The 16,320-nt window shown below is 37.1% G+C and overlaps 1 protein-coding gene across 6 annotated transcripts in view; it reads left to right on the top strand.

Annotated features, from left to right (window-relative positions):
- Positions 1 to 16,320, top strand: part of LOC109232139 (eIF-2-alpha kinase GCN2) — a 68,001-nt gene that overhangs the window by 34,835 nt on the left and 16,846 nt on the right. For all 6 annotated transcript variants that reach the window (XR_002068890.1, XR_002068889.1, XM_019397808.1 and 3 more), the window contains exons 14-24: positions 3,060 to 3,244; positions 4,188 to 4,333; positions 4,420 to 4,669; positions 5,653 to 5,935; positions 6,051 to 6,153; positions 7,884 to 7,964; positions 8,061 to 8,117; positions 8,376 to 8,507; positions 8,603 to 8,686; positions 12,780 to 12,888; positions 12,970 to 13,106. Coding sequence is in view for 4 of the 6 variants with exons in the window: in XM_019397808.1 (XP_019253353.1) it covers positions 3,060 to 3,244; positions 4,188 to 4,333; positions 4,420 to 4,669; positions 5,653 to 5,935; positions 6,051 to 6,153; positions 7,884 to 7,964; positions 8,061 to 8,117; positions 8,376 to 8,507; positions 8,603 to 8,686; positions 12,780 to 12,888; positions 12,970 to 13,106 (1,567 nt within the window). In the remaining 2 variants the exon portion in view is untranslated. The remainder of the gene's footprint in view (positions 1 to 3,059; positions 3,245 to 4,187; positions 4,334 to 4,419; positions 4,670 to 5,652; positions 5,936 to 6,050; positions 6,154 to 7,883; positions 7,965 to 8,060; positions 8,118 to 8,375; positions 8,508 to 8,602; positions 8,687 to 12,779; positions 12,889 to 12,969; positions 13,107 to 16,320) is intronic.

The raw sequence follows: 16,320 nt of genomic DNA, 5'->3' as shown, positions 1-16,320 counted from the left end.
TACCTGAAGGAAGAGGAACAGTCTCCCTAATACCACTCGTATGTAAAACAGACATCTCGTCACTCGCCGTCCTGGATGAGATAGTGTTTCACCTGTAGAGTTAGGGATGAAAGGGATGAAACAGAGGACAAAGAAAGAACAAAAGCATTATGCAGTGATAACAGACGATGATAACTTAAACCGACATAATGTGGATTAGGATTAAGTGTGGACCGTATACATTTTCGAAATGCAATCGATGGACGAAGAAGAGACAAGTCCGCAGTAGGAGTAGGGTCAGGTGCAGGACGTGAATCAGCTGGGCCTGATGCTGGAAGCGGATGATGACGATAAGTCAAGAGTGGTGTTCCTATGGCTGGGGATCTAGGAGGAGCCACTAGATTCCTCAACGGTTGTGGTTGAGAATGTAGGAGGAGCTATAAGTGGTGGGGTTGGAGCTAGAGCTAGAGCAAGAGTTGGGGCATTAGGTGATGGAGCTGTGGAGGAAGGTGAAGGGGAAATAGTAATTGAATCTCCAAAAGATGAAACTGGTAGCACCTCAGAAATGTCTAAATGTCCACCTAGGCATGTGAAGTGTGGATGAGTTTCAAAGAAGGTTATATCAGCAGACATAAGACACCATTGGAGGTCAGGTGAGTAGCATCGATACCCCTTTTGCGCTCTCGAGTAACCTAGAAATACACACTTAAGAGCTCGGGGAGCTAACTTATCTTTTCCTAGAGTAAGGTTATAAATAAAACATGTGCTCCTATAGACACGAGGTGGAAGAGAGAACAAGGGTGAGTGAGGAAACAACACAAAGAATGGAACTTGATTCTGGATAGTTGAGGATGACATACGATTAATAAGATAACAAGGTGTGAGAATTGCATCCTCCCAAAAAATGCAACGGAACCTGAGATTGTATCAGTAGGGTACGAGCAGTCTCTATGACATGCCCATTCATCCTTTCCGCCACCCCATTTTGTTAGAGATGTGTATGGACTAGATGTTTGATGAATGATCTCATTAGAGTTCATAAACTGCTAAAATGGAGAAGACAAATACTTTGAGGCATTATCACAAAAGAATGTGCGGATAGAAACCCCCAAATTGATTTTGGATTTCAGCGTGGAAGCTTTGAAAATAGAAAATAATTCAGATCGATTTTTCATCAAGAATATCCAAGTGCACCTGGAATAATCAACAATGAAACTAGCAAATTAGCAGAATCCCAAGATGAAATTGACCCGACTAGGACCCCAAACATCTGAATGGACTAAAGTGATATGTGACTCTGCTCAATTATCACGATGCCGAGGGAAATGGGAGCGACTATGCTTATTGAGCTGGCATGACTCACACTCTAGAGTAGACAAGTGAGACAAACCAGGTACTATTTTCTTAAATTTTGATAAATTGGGATGTCGTAACCATTTATGTAATAAATCTGGTGAATCAGTAACAGAACAAGCTGTTGATGTGGGTTCATTTGATTTAGTAAGGATAAGGCAATAAAGTCCATTTGATTCACGTCCGATACCAATGATCCGTACCGTACTGTGTTCCGGTATAAAAACAAGGTCATCAAGAAATAAAACAGAACATTTAAGTGACTTGTCTAAGCTACTCACCGATATGAGATTAAAAGGACTATCGGGAACATAAAGAACTGAATTCAAAGGTAAAGAAGGAAATGAACTTGGTTGACCTATTTCGGTTCCCACGGTTTGAGACTAATTGGCCATTGTGACCGTTGGAAGAGATTGAAAATAGGAAATAGTAGTGAAAGCAGATTTATTACTAGAAATATGATCAGAAGCTCCTGAATCAATAACCCAATCACTGGGAGAAGATGATTGCGAGACACAAATAACGCTATTACCTGGTTGAACATAAGTAGCACTCTCAAATGATGTCTGTTTACATGCTTTGTACCGAAGAAACTCTATATTTTCCGATAAAGAAACCATCTTGATTGGATTCAATGCATTGGATCCAACGGATTGTGAGTCAAAGGCTTCTATAATGTTCACGCCGGAAAAATTAGAAAATTTTGTGGAAATCACTGTTCACTCCGGAAAAATTACTGTTCACATCGGAAAAATATAAATGTGGTCGGAATTTGGTTTAAATAGGATGGGTAAGCTCAAAATTGCAAGGTGATCACACTGTCCTACAGAAAGTTTTTCAAAATTTGGCCGGAACAGGCCTCACGCGCCGGCGCATGGGCATACTCGCCGCCGGAAGCAGATATCTTACAGGCACGTGAATGGGTATTTTCCGAAGAATTTTTCTGGGGTTTGGTCGCTTCTCTCTTGGAAACCTTGTGGTGGTGTTGGATTTTGCACAACACCAAGGAAAAAGAAGGGAACACATATCAGGCCTAAAAAGGTCGCCGGAATTGAAGCATGACGACTGTTTTTGGTTGGGTTTTCTTTCCCGGATGTTTTCTCTGCCGCTCTGATACCATGTGAGAAATAATACACTGGAAAAATGTTATTGATGTTTTAACCATGTTATACTGAGCCCTATTTATAAGTATACATAATACGTAACTTGCTCCTATTACATACGGGACTAGGACTATATATATGTATATATATATATATATATATATATATATATATATATATATATATATATATATATATATATATATTCACATAATTATCTAACATCTTCTTCCTCCGACAGTGTAGTTTTCTGATAATTTTAGCCTTCAATATAATGCTGGCAATATTGAAATTCGAAAGTCAACGTAATAAGTTTGATTTTTTAATCCAGTACTATATTTGATAACATGAAGGGGAGGGAGAAATTCATTGATTTACTCCACTGAAATATTTATCATTTATGCCCGATTTTTTTCTGTGGCTGGATAGGTAGTAAATATAATTCCTCCTTATTCAACGTTGAAGGGGCTGAAAAAACCGCATCTTTAGTTATCTTTCTCCCTTATTTTCTCCTTAGCAAACAAGGGAAATAACTATTACTCTACTTCTTTTTTCTTTCTCTCCACCCGTCCTCATTCTTTTCGCCCCAACCAGAACGAACTGACTTTATTTATGTTTTTGAAGGACGCTCCGTCAAATGTTTGAATCATATAGCAATTTAGACAAGGAACTTGCATGGCATTTATTCCGCCAAATTGTAGAAGGCTTGGCACATATCCATGGACAAGGCATTATTCATCGTGACTTGACACCTAATAATATATTTTTTGACGCTCGCAATGACATTAAAATCGGGGATTTTGGTCTAGGTAAGAATTTGCTTCATATTCTTAACTTGTAAAAGTGTTTCTCTTTTGTCTTTACTGAGGTATTTATCTTTTGCTGTCATGTTATGTACGGCAATGGTTGAAGCATCTATCCTCTTTAATCAAGAAACAAAAGGAATTTCCTAAAGCAGTGCATTACAGAACTAGAAATATGATACAAGGATTAAGCGGATATTTTTAATCACTGAGCAACCCGATAATGTATTATCACTTTTCATTGGCACCAGTTAATACACTTACAATCATGTCTTATGTAAGATTGACTGGGAAATAAAAAATTTCTCTGGGGAAACTCTTACTGTCCAAGCTGAAGAAGCCAAAAGGACTGATAGAAATTTGTGTGCAAACATGTGAGTAAAGTGAAGAGTGTCCAGGTTTTGTTTTTGTTCTTTATTCTCAGATCCCAAGGGGAAAGCCTGAAATTTTCTAGAATATAAGGCATTGGGAGCTTTGCACTTTATACATGTTCACATATGATTATAAATGGATGTAAAGCTACTTTTCGATCACTGGGAGATACAACTAACTTTTCTCCTAATTCAAAAATCCATGTTTGAACTTGGAATATATTTTTCCTACAGTGTCCTGGTTATCTTTTGCCATGTATAGAGGGTGTTTGAACATGGATGTAAAGCTACTTTTCAATCACTGGGAGATACAACTAACTTTTCTCCTAATTCGAAAATCCATGTTTGAACATAGAATATATTTTTTCCTACAGTGTCCTGGTTATCTTTTGCCATGTATAGCGGGTGTCTTTTATGTTCAGTATGTAAGATAAATTAACGATGTCATTATTGTTTTAATTTATATTCTGGATTATTTTGTGAACGGGCTGCATGAATGCGGGATGCTTTCCTCTGTTTGGCCTGGTTGAAGGAACCTGAATTTGAACATATGGCGTATTTATAATTGAAAATTTCAGCCAAATTCTTGAAACTAGAGCAGCTGGACCAGGATGTAGATGCTGCCGAGATGATAGGAGTTTCTGTTGATGGAACTGGCCAAGTTGGTACATATTTCTATACTGCACCTGAAATAGAACAAAGGTGGCCCAAGATCAATGAGAAGGTAGCATTTTGTTACTTTCAGTGTTTTGCTTGATCACAACAAAAAGTTCTTCTATGCTAGTTTGATTCTGACTCCGTAGTCCTCAGGCTGATATGTACAGCTTAGGAGTTGTTTTCTTCGAGTTGTGGCATCCTTTTGACACTGCAATGGAGCGACATATTGTTCTTTCTGATTTAAAACAAAAAGGAGAGGTTCCTCCTGCTTGGGCTGCCGAATTTCCAGAGCAGGCATCCTTGTTAAGGCGCTTAATGACCCCAAGTCCGTCTGACCGTCCATCAGCCGTCGAACTTCTTCAAAATGACTTTCCTCCTCGAATGGAGTATGAGATGTTGGATAGTAAGTAGTTGAGATATCTAGTTATAACTGTTTTATTTCCACCCCCTATGACTGTTTGCTAAGTAAATAAAGTTCAGACCTGGAATCAGATAAAACAAAGGAACAGCGGAGTTATGCTATGCTATTGTTTAAGGAGATATCCCTTGGCTTGCTTTTTGTAAGTACTCTCATATAAGGAGTTGCAGTAGAAATGATTGGAGATTGTCCGTAAAGTGGGAGTGAAATGACAAGTGTTTTGGAAGACAAGAAATTAATCTAATTAATGCACACTTAGCTAAAGATAGGGCATAGTGAAAGAAAACAACCAATATATGTGATACCTTCTAGTTGGGAATAGGTTTTAGACTTGTTAGAGAACTTCTAATCTCATCATTTTTATTATTACTATTTTATATATATATATGTATATATATATATGTATATATGTACTCAACTTCTTTTTCACTTTTTTGTATGATAATGATACAAGTTGAGCTTAAAGAAAGAAGTGAGGATTCATACAACCGACCACAACTTGTTTGGGACTGACGCATAGTTGTTGTTGCTTAACAGTCTAAGCACATTGAGCTTGAAAAAGGCGATTGAAAGTATTTTTAGACTGCTTAAATACCGTATGAGCATTAGAAGGGGAATACTAATTGATGTTCGTAATTGTATCAGTCAATTCCTATTCAATTATTATCTTTCTCTACGTGTGTCCTGCTATACTATCTGTTTGAGATTTAGCCTGTAAAGCTATTAGGATAAGGCATGACCAGTTATATTTTTATTTATTTATTTTTAACCCAGTTACACTTTGTGGCCAGTTTTATATGTTCTTATTATGAGGTCCAGGTTTCCCGTATTTCCAGCTTTCACTTTTTTTTTTCCTTTTAAGTTGATCCAAAACTGTTTCTGTATAGACCACGGACTGGGTTAAAACTCTCCTTGGTTTAGTAGGTTGCTATCTTTGTTGAGTAAGTTTCTCTTTTCCTGCACTGCAGATATTCTTAGGACAGTTCACATTTCAGATGACACTGGTGTTTATGATAAAATTGTAAATGCCATTTTCAATGAAGACACGTTAAACACAAAAGGCCATAACACGAATCTTGAAAGTTCGAAGGTGGTTGGAAGGGATACCTCATGTATTCTGTTCACTGATCTACAGACTGAAAGGCGCGATAATGTCGTCGAGATTTCCACAGAAGTATTCAGACGACATTGTGCAAAGCATTTGGAGATCATACCCATGCGAATGCTTGGTGAATGTCCACAGGAGAATAGGTGTCAACCTACCCATTAACTTGATATAATCTTACCCTTCTGGCCTTCTCTATGTATTTAAATCTTTAAGTTGTCATTTGCTTCTTTTTTTCTCAATTCATTTTTGCTCATTCAGTCGAGAAAGAAGTGCTGTTAAGCTTTTGACTCATGGAGGAGACGTGGTTGAGCTTTGCCATGAACTTCGACTTCCTTTTGTGAAATGGATAATTGCCAATCGGGTACCTTATCAGCTCTCTGACTGATTTCATAATTTTTGGAACTGTATTCAATAGTTGTTGCTTCTCTTGCCTATGTTCACCTCCCTTAGAAATTGTAGAGGTATTTTTTCTTACCTTGAAAGTCTTAATACTTTTGGAAGCAAAGTAGCCTTATAGGTGTTATCAACTAGTTGGGGTCAAGGTTTATTTGTTGTTAGTGCACTCACATTAGGTTCAATTATTCCAGGAGCCTTCTTAATTTGATTAGAGACATGTATTGCAGAGTAGGGATAAATCTCCAATTAGAGAATCCCTACTTGTATAGAACACATAATTTTTCTTGAAAAACAAATTATTAAAAGGGCAGCCCAATGCACTAAGCTCCCGCTATGTGCGGGGTCCGGGGAAGGACCGGACCACAAGGGTCTATTGTACGCATATAGCTGTTGTGAACTCTTAAACCGTATAGATTTAAGTGGAATAGATATAGAGGAGTCATATAGTTGACTCCAACTAGCTTGCATTGAGGCGTATTTTTTGTAGTTGTTGTGAACTCTTAAAACACTGTTTATTATATCTTGACTTGTATATACTCTTGAAATATAATTACTTAGTTTATGGTCACCTTTTTAGGACTGTTCTGTGAATAATGGCAGTTTGAGTTCATCACTAAAATTGTATATTACGGTTTTTGTTCTTTATTTATGTCACATGTTTTCCCCTGCTCTTGCTTATCATCTGTCTTATTTTTGTGCTTCATGCCAGGTTAAGCATTAAATACATTTGTTTATGATTTGCTTTCTGATGTTTTGCTGTTTTAACTTGTCCAACAATTCAATTCAGTGCATGATCTAACGTGGCTAGTGGCTATGCACTCTTGAATCTTAACCGCCAACTCCTTCCCCCCCCCATCCCTAAACAACAACAAAAAAAGAAAGAGAAACCCAGATACTAAGACCCCACATTCAACGCAAATAAGAATTCCTGGAAGGTCTATTGACACATAGTGATGAGAAATTGAAAAATAGATCTCAAAATACAAGAAAAAACTTTAAAATTATGATGAATGGCAATCATCTTGTAAGTAAATAAAAGGAAAATATAAAAGTGTATAAATTAGATTGAACGAATCTTATGAGCAAAATATTAAGAAAAAGTATTGACAAACAAGAAGATAAAATGCAAAAAATTACAGCTCATAGTTGTCAAAAGAAACAGGCTTCTAACGTACTTAACTAAAAGTTTTTACAGATCAAAACACAATTTTTGGCTTTGAGCTCTTAACCATGCACTGCCGATGAAACCTATCTAGTTTCCCGGGATGTCCTTATGAGTCCTCTCACTAATATCTACATCCTGATAGAAGAAATTTTTCCCCATGTTATCTAATCCAATAAAGCTCCATCAGACCCACTTTTACATTTTACCCTTAATGTCACGATTTTATAGCCAATAAATGTCATGGCATGATTAAAAGCACTAGTCTTTCTTTCTTTCTTTCTTAAACTCCGTGTCCAGTCAAATACTTTCACATAAAATGGGAAGATTGCCCTGTCAGAAATGTATTCATTCTTAAAGGTTCTAGTATAGTTGACTGAAGTGTTAAAAAGATAGCACATCTATATGGTTTTTAGACCTGGCATTTGAATCATATTGAAAACTCTGCTTTGATTTATGACAAAAAAAAGAAAAGAAAAGTGTAACTGCTGTGAAGCATCTACTTACATTTTTTAAACATTAATCCTTGTCAGAGATCATTCTTTAAACGCTATGAAATATCATATGTATACCGGCGAGCGATTGGCCATTCACCCCCAAACCGATATCTGCAGGTTTTAATTTTCTTCCATAGTTTCTTTTGAGTGAATAGAGAAATGCTGGATATTTTAGTTCATAATTTCATTTAATAGTTATTAACTGAACTGTAGGGGGACTTCGATATTATTGGAGGGGAAACAGCTTTAACTGAGTCAGAAATAATTAAGGTAAGACACTCGTATTTGCATCTGTGCTGTTAGCCTCAATTTTGTGAAACATGACCTGTTCCACTCTACTCATTTCCAAAGCCTCAGAGGATTGATTTTCCTGTAGGCGAAGAATCCCGAATTCCTAATCAGAGATACAATGTAAAGAGATTTCCTACATTTTCATGGTTGATATTCCATTGTTGAGCTTGAGTCACTTGGTTTAATGCTTTGTGATCCAGATACATCCTGCATCCTACTTATTTCCTTTTAATACAGGCCACAATGGACATTATTCTTCATTACTTCCATTCTGAATCATGTGATATTCATTTGAATCATGCGGATCTTTTGGACGCAATTTGGGCTTGGGCAGGAATCAGACCAGAACACAGACAAAAAGTTGCAGAGGTATGGAATCAAAGTGCCATGTCAAGATACCTAGCTTATTGTGTCTTTGAACTCACTTGGATGCTTGTGTTAATCTATTTTTCCCATATTTGAAGCTTCTTTCCCTTTTGGGTTCCTTGCGCCCTCAATCTTCTGAAAGAAAGACGAAATGGGTGGTCATCAGGCGACAACTTCGACAGGTGATATATTTTGTCATAGACCACTGTTTTTTATAAGATTCTAGAACTGTTGTTGCTTTATGCTATCTTTTGTGGAAAATGAGATACATGTGATTATGCCTGCAAGCTATTGGGGATTTGTGCTATGTTCTTAGATGTCCTGGGCCGCATGCACGCTATGCTGCTGTTTGAACGAGGTTAAATTGGTGATATACGCATGTATTAAAAAAGGAGTCCAATTATGGTGCATACAAATTGTGTGTACCGAACTTGCTGCATAATATAATTAGTTGAAGGTCTGACAAGGGACTTGTTGAATATATGTACAAGATGATTATTCAACTTTATGAACTATATCATAATGTTTAACGATTTTACCATATCTATGACAAAATGATCATCAATTTCTATGAGGGTGGACCTTCTATGAGATGCCAGATTTGGTGTAATATGAAGTGCAATTTGATTATCACACACAAGTTCCATCTAACTGACATCTCGGAGTTCCAATTTTTTGATATATGTGAATTCACAGGTTGCGACTACTAAAATACGACATCTGCTTCTACATTGGATTTTACAACTACATCTGGTTTCTTACTCTTTCAAGACACTAAATTGTCTCTAACCAGAATGTAGTATCTGAAATTAAATCGTCCGTCAGAGGGTGACCCTGTGTACCCAACAATCTACTCATGTCTTTGATCCTTAAGAAGTTATCCATTTCCATGTACCAATAGGATACAAATCAATGCATTCCAATGAGTATTACACAGAGAATTCAAAAACTTATTTACAAAATTCACCGGATATCTAAGTTTCTCCGACACGGCAGTTTAGGTGCTGCACCCGTGTCGACACGACACTAGTATGGTGTGGGTATGTGATTCGTACCGGATCTGGTCAAACAATGTACTTTGACCACGGCGGGCAGAAAAATTCAAGACGAGAGATACAATGTGATTCCCGAAAGCCGAACTAGCACTAGGGTAAATTTGAAGAAAATAGCATACCTTATCTAGGAAATCAATCCTTTACTTTTCTACAGAATAAAAAAGAAACCCACAGTTTACAAGCCATACGTAAGTATTCTACAAAATTTCTCATAATTTAGAGGTATTTTTTTATTTTTATTTTTTTGAATTATTTTTAGTCGGATCCCCGCATCCGTATCCTTACTAGAATCCGTATTCCCGAATCTTAGAATTTACATCCCGAAGGATCTGACCTCTAGATCCGCACCGGTGTCTGAGCAACTTAACCGGAAATGCATTATCAGGTCGTATCACATGGTGTCATATCGTGATAATTTAACTTGCCAACCAACCTCTTAATCTTGTATCTTTCAGAATAGAAGTTTCCCCTGACCTAGTACAATCTTATCACTCTGGTAAGTCAAGAGGCTATATTCTGTCATCTGTGTCTCCTTTAGAATATGAGCGACATCAATACTCAGGAAGTACTTCAACTTATCTAAATCCTTGGTCTGAAAATGTTGAAAGAGATGATGCTTCCACTTAGCGATGCTCTCCTAATTATTACTTATCATAGCTATATGATCAAATAAACCACCAAATACATGTACATATTGGAGCATAATGTCGATAGGATAGAGAATGATTTCACTATCAGTCTTGAATAATTGTGTTAAATATACCAAACCGTATATAAAGGTCTGCTTTTAACCATAGGGTGTTCTACGTAATCAACAGACCAGCCTATGCCTATTAGAATCCCCTTGATCAACAAATCTTGATTGTTGTTCCTTGTATACCTTATCCTCTAGAACCATGTGAAAGGAATGAATTATTGATATCCAATTGATAAAGAGGTCAATCCTCACCTTTTGATCTTGCTTTTGGGGTTGAGTTAGGTCCAATGAGCATTTCTTTAACAATAGCCATGGACAAAAAGAAAGATGGAAGCAATCTTAGCCACACGAGAGAGCTTATCATCTTAGACGAGTCCACTAATCGATGTGTTACATAGTTTTATGTATATAGTGGGTTGAGTGTCCCACATTAGAATATGCAGATTATGTACTATGTATAGACATAAATAAGGCTCTTTGTATAGTTAAGGAATGAATCAATAATATTTTACCCATGCTATTTCTCACATGGTATCAGAGTGTTGGTGAGATAATTATCGTTTTGCATTATTCCAGCTACATCCGAGTAAACTTATTAGTTACAGTACAGTACGATACAGTCAAACCAAACAGCAAAATATTATTTAACAATAACAAACAATACAATCTATCCAAACATTGTATTCATAATACGATACGGTACAATACGATACAATACAATACAATACATTATAAAACGACGGGGAACAATGAACCAAACGAAGTGTTAGGAGCTGAAATATCTGACAAGGATGACACAAAGGCATAATGGAATAATGATATGTGATGATAACGTAGAATGGTATAAATTGGATGAGGATTATGAGTAGAAAGAACCTTTCTGGCATACTAGACCATGGAGGAGGCAGGTTTAAGCACGTAAAGGATCTGGTTCTACATGTGAATCGTTCAAACTTAATGCAGGGTAGTGTTAACAATAGAATTTCTAAAAGATGAGACAGGTAGAACCTCATAGATTCCTAGGTGTTTAGAAGGAAAAAATGTGAAATAAGGTTGAGTTTAATAGAAGGTGACATCAGCTGACATTAGGTATCCAGTGTGGTAAGGGAGGCAATGACAGTGATTATGCCTGGTGCAGCGTGATCATGCCTGCACCAGATATCAGATTTTCAGGTTTGCTGATTTGGGGTTCTAACATGTACGAAATCACCCCAAGCTCCCCGGTCTCAACCCCAACCATCCCAACAAGTCCCATATAGTTATATGAACTTATTCAATGCTTCAAAACACAAATTAAATCATAATGCACGAAATTAAGGGTCGGGTTGTTACAAACAAACATAAGTAATGTACCACCAGACAGTGAAGGGTGCAATAGGAGAACAGAGAAATGGAGAAATGATATAAAAGAATAAGGGAGGCATAGAGAGAGATCATTTGATAATGTATTATTCATCAAGTAAAGTATTATTCAAGTAATTTCTTCCAAACAAAGTACACTGCTTTCCTATTCATAGGATTATTATGAATTAAGACGGACTACTAAAACTATTAGAACTCTATCGCTGACTATAAGGAAAGACTCTCTATGCCTTCCTTAAATAAAAGGGAAAGACTTGATGAATCTCATGTGTAAGGTAAGATTATCTATATTATTTTCTTGCTAATAACCCAAAGTTTTAAAAAAAGAAGATAAAATCTATCTCTAAGATTAAATCATCTCTATTTTATTTCTGACTAATTGATTTATATTAAGCAATACCGATGTCCTCATTACCTACATCATTAAGCCGTTGAATCTTCAAAAACATGGTAGGGGCTGTAGACTCTATGTAGAGATTTCTATGGAATGTGAAGGTAAAACTACACAAAAGTGGTTATCGCATCTTTGACTGACTGTGAATATTTATAACTTACCTTAGTATTGGGTTTCTTGTACAAAATTTGTTTTGAAGTGCAAATGACACCCTTGAAATGCTTACGCTACTATAATACCTGATACCACATTCTATTAAGAGAGCTTTTGAGGGGAAGAAAATTAATTTTGTATTGAGGGCTTATCTTTTGGCTCGGTAAATTTTGGTGCTCCCATGTGGTCCTCATTTGTGTAGATAATCGGTTGTCATTTGCAGAGATATATATTTTTCTGTAGGACCTCTAAATTTTGTATACCTCTTCGTTATCGAGGTTTCCTCACAACATCAACAAATTTATTATGTTAAAAAAATACCCAAAACCAAAATGTTCATCAGAAATAAGAGCCTTAGGAAGGAATAAGTATTGTTTGTACTTGTGTGTGCCATAGTCATTCCAAAAGAAATTTCCTTGAATTAAGCTTTTTCAGTATGAGGTAGAAGCAATTTAAGACCAGAAGTTGTTCTTCAGTTTGTAGGGCCTGCTTTGATGTTTCGTGAACTTTATTCTCCGTAGGTGAAAGAGCAAGTTCCTCAGGATTTTATACATAATGGCATTTTATTTGGATCTGTGATTGGAAAAATTGGGCTTCCATCTTTTTGTTTTCAGGAACTCAATCTTGCAGAAACTGCTGTAAATAGATTACAAACAGTGGGGTTGAGGTTCTGTGGAGTTGCAGACCATGCTCTTCCTCGATTAAGGGGAGCTCTTCCTCCTGGTACATTATTGTTTGTTTCCATATTTAGCCACTTCTATTAGTTGCATGAAGGACGACTTATTTTTGGGTTAATTAATGTAGACAAAACCACCCGCAAGGCACTTGACGATTTGTCAGAACTTTTTAACTACCTACGAGTTTGGAGACTTGATCAACGTGTCTATATAGATGCCCTTATGCCACCAACTGAGAGTTACCACAGGAAGTTGTTTTTCCAGGTATGCGTCCCTTCTTTGTTTCTGGGATCTTTCTGTTGCCCAGTGCTCGTTTCTTTATGTTATAAAATTAAATGATTAAATTCCCATCCACACAACTAAATTTGAGGAAAACTAAGGAATGCTATGAATATTGAATAGCTATTTTTAACTGGACATTCGATTCTACATTTGTGCCTCATAATTTTCTAGGGGAAAAAAAGAGTTGGACCTTGAAGCCATGCTTTTACATCACGAATTTCTAAGTGAATATTAAAGACGTAATAATAATATGTATTTGATCACTGGCTTCCAGCAATATAATTGATGTTTCTAAGCAACATAATTGGTAGCATTTTATCAGTGACGTATATCTGTGTCCACAGAGAGTGGTAGCATTTTATGAGTCACGTGTATATGTTCATGCGGAGGAGATTGGTGAAGATAGTCTGCGGCCTTTTTAGCCTTTTTTTTGGGGGGTGGGGGGGGTGGGTAGGGAAAGGGGAAGGAGGAGGGGGGATTTGTTAGGTTGATAACGCAAACTGTCTTTTAGACTTCCATCTTCTAACATCATGTAGGGCTATAGGTAAACGTAAGTGAGTTCATTTTGGGCTCTGGGTAGCCTAGGCTATCCTTTTATTGGCCTAATCTGTTATTACATATATGAGCCCAATAGTTAATGCTATCATACACTAATGGAATTCTTTGTTTTGGATCAGTGAACTTTACTATGTACCTGCTTCCTTCAATAGCTCCGTAAGAATCTAATGGTTTTCTTGTACAACTGGATATATCAAATGAATAATTGAGAATCTAAGAACAAAAATGTTACTAATGATTTCTTTGTACAATTAGATATATTCTAAGTTTTGGTACTAAAAGTGCTCTATAGTATTCATCTGTAATAGAGCCAAGAGGTATAAATTTATAGAAAAGGGATAAAAATAAACTATGAAACTAATTCCTTAATTCCGGGAGACTTGAGAATCCAGGGATGTTTTTATCCTAAAATAATTTATAGTCTATCAGATCCGGTTTTATCAAATCCATTAATATCTGTCAAATCCGATCTGATCACAATGATCATAATTGAATATTCAAAAATCAACAGTACCCTTCAAGTTGGCATGTAAAACTCTGTCATGCCTAACTTGCTATCATAAAATTCAAAATCTATTTTAAATAAGATTTTTCTGAAAATATCCACAATTTGCATGATATGTTGGGACGACAGGCATGCACACTTGCATCTTCAATCTTTTCTTTTATGAAATGCCTATCCATGCTCATAACAGAGGACGGGCTGATGAGGGCGACTCAAGTGGGACTGGCAGGCTTCTAGGCTGGCAAGCTTCTGAAACAGGGGTGCACATGTCACCTTAGGCGAATCCCACATCGGAATGGGAGAGGAAAGTGAAGAGCTATATAAGGCATGAGTTAAATTCACATGATACGTGCACTTTTGGAGCTCGAGGTGGCATAGCCAAAATAAAGACAAATCTGTGTGGGCTTAGGCCCAAAGTGGACAATATATGTCATGGCCTTGGGTCGTGAGAAATATGGTATTAGAGCCGAATCTCCCTCGGTACGATGGTGAGCCAAACCTCAGCGAGGATGCTGGGTCCCAAGGGGGGTGAATGTGATACCCATGACGGAGGGCGGGCTGATGAGGGCGGGTCAGCAGGACTAGCAGGCTTCTAGGCTGGCAAGCTTCTGAAGAAGGGGTGCACATGTCACCTTAGGCGAATCCCACATCGGAATGAGAAAGGAAAATGAAGAGCTATATAAGGCATGAGTTAAATTTACTTGGTATGCGCGCTTTTGGGCTCGAGGTGGTGTAGCCCAAAAAAAGACAAATCCATGTGGGCCTATGCTCAAAGTGGATAATACATGCCATGGGCTTGGGTCGTGACACCACTTCAACATGCATTTTTCTATCATGTTGGATTGGATTGTGAGCAATGCTTATGATGGCCTTATTGTCACAATACAGCTTCATTGGTGGATAAATCTATTTTTCAATTCCTCCATATCATCTTGGAGCCAAATCATCTCAGTGATTCCATGTGCCATAGATCGGTATTCAACTTCTGCACTGCTGTGGGTTACAACATTCCTTTTTTTACTCCTCCATGTCTCGAAATTTCCCCAAATCAATCTATAATATCCCGACATAGACCTGCTGTCGGCAGTGGAACCTGCCAATCTGCATTGTAGTGGTTTCAGTGCCCCTTTGGTCATATTTCTTGAAAAACAATCATTTCCTTGGTGAACTTTTCCGATATCTTAGAATCCTGTAGACCGCTTCTTGCTGCTCTTCCTTAGGAAAGTTAAATTGACTGACTAAGTTTACTGCAAAAGCTTTATCAATCCAAGTGTGTGACATGTAGATCGACCTCCCCCTAGTCTCTGATATTGACTTTTTCCAATTTAATTTCCTTCTTTATTTTCGAATTTTATATTCAGATCCATAGGTGTTTCAGCTGATGACAACAACTCATCCCTGTCCTCTCTTTCAGAACATCAAGCACATACTTCCTTTGCGACACCATACTCCCTTCTCCTATAACTATGATATCATCAACCTACAGTATCAGGATAGTTGTCTTTCCCTCAAGTGAAGGTCAAATTAACATGGCATATGATTTTCTTGCCCTTGAGTGTACCCTTGTCTTTTTCACAAACTGTGTAAATCTCTTAAACTAAGCTCTTGGAGATTGTTTTGAGCTTGTAGAGAGATTTCTTTAGCTTACACACTCTAGTTCTATACCTTTCTTCAATACCCAGAGGAGGATCCATTTAAACCTCTTCTTCAAGTTTTCTATTCAGGAACGCATTTTCCACGTCTAGCAAATACTTAACAACCTAGCAAATCTTGATTTTATCAGATCCATTTGGATCCGACAAATCCGATTTGATCACAATTGATCAATAATTGGATATTCACAAGTTAACATATATTAAATCAGAATATTGGATATACACTTATAAATGTTTGGCTCCATCTTTTCCATCTAGACATTTGATGCTGCGTCTATGTAGGTATACTGTTAAATGGTTGAGCAAGTGCAACATCTAGAGGCTTATCAATATCCAATAGTTATTCATGCGGTCTCATTAGATACCTTATAAATCTTCAAAGAAATTTGTAGAATGTTTATAATATACATGCAAATATAGTATAGCAGTTATATGAATTCCAACATTCGCGAAGCTTTGTCTCCATGTATGAAACCCT

This window comes from Nicotiana attenuata, chromosome 9 (assembly GCF_001879085.1).
Source record: "Nicotiana attenuata strain UT chromosome 9, NIATTr2, whole genome shotgun sequence".
Lineage (NCBI taxonomy): Eukaryota > Viridiplantae > Streptophyta > Magnoliopsida > Solanales > Solanaceae > Nicotiana > Nicotiana attenuata.
This window is presented reverse-complemented; position numbering and strand designations above follow the sequence as displayed.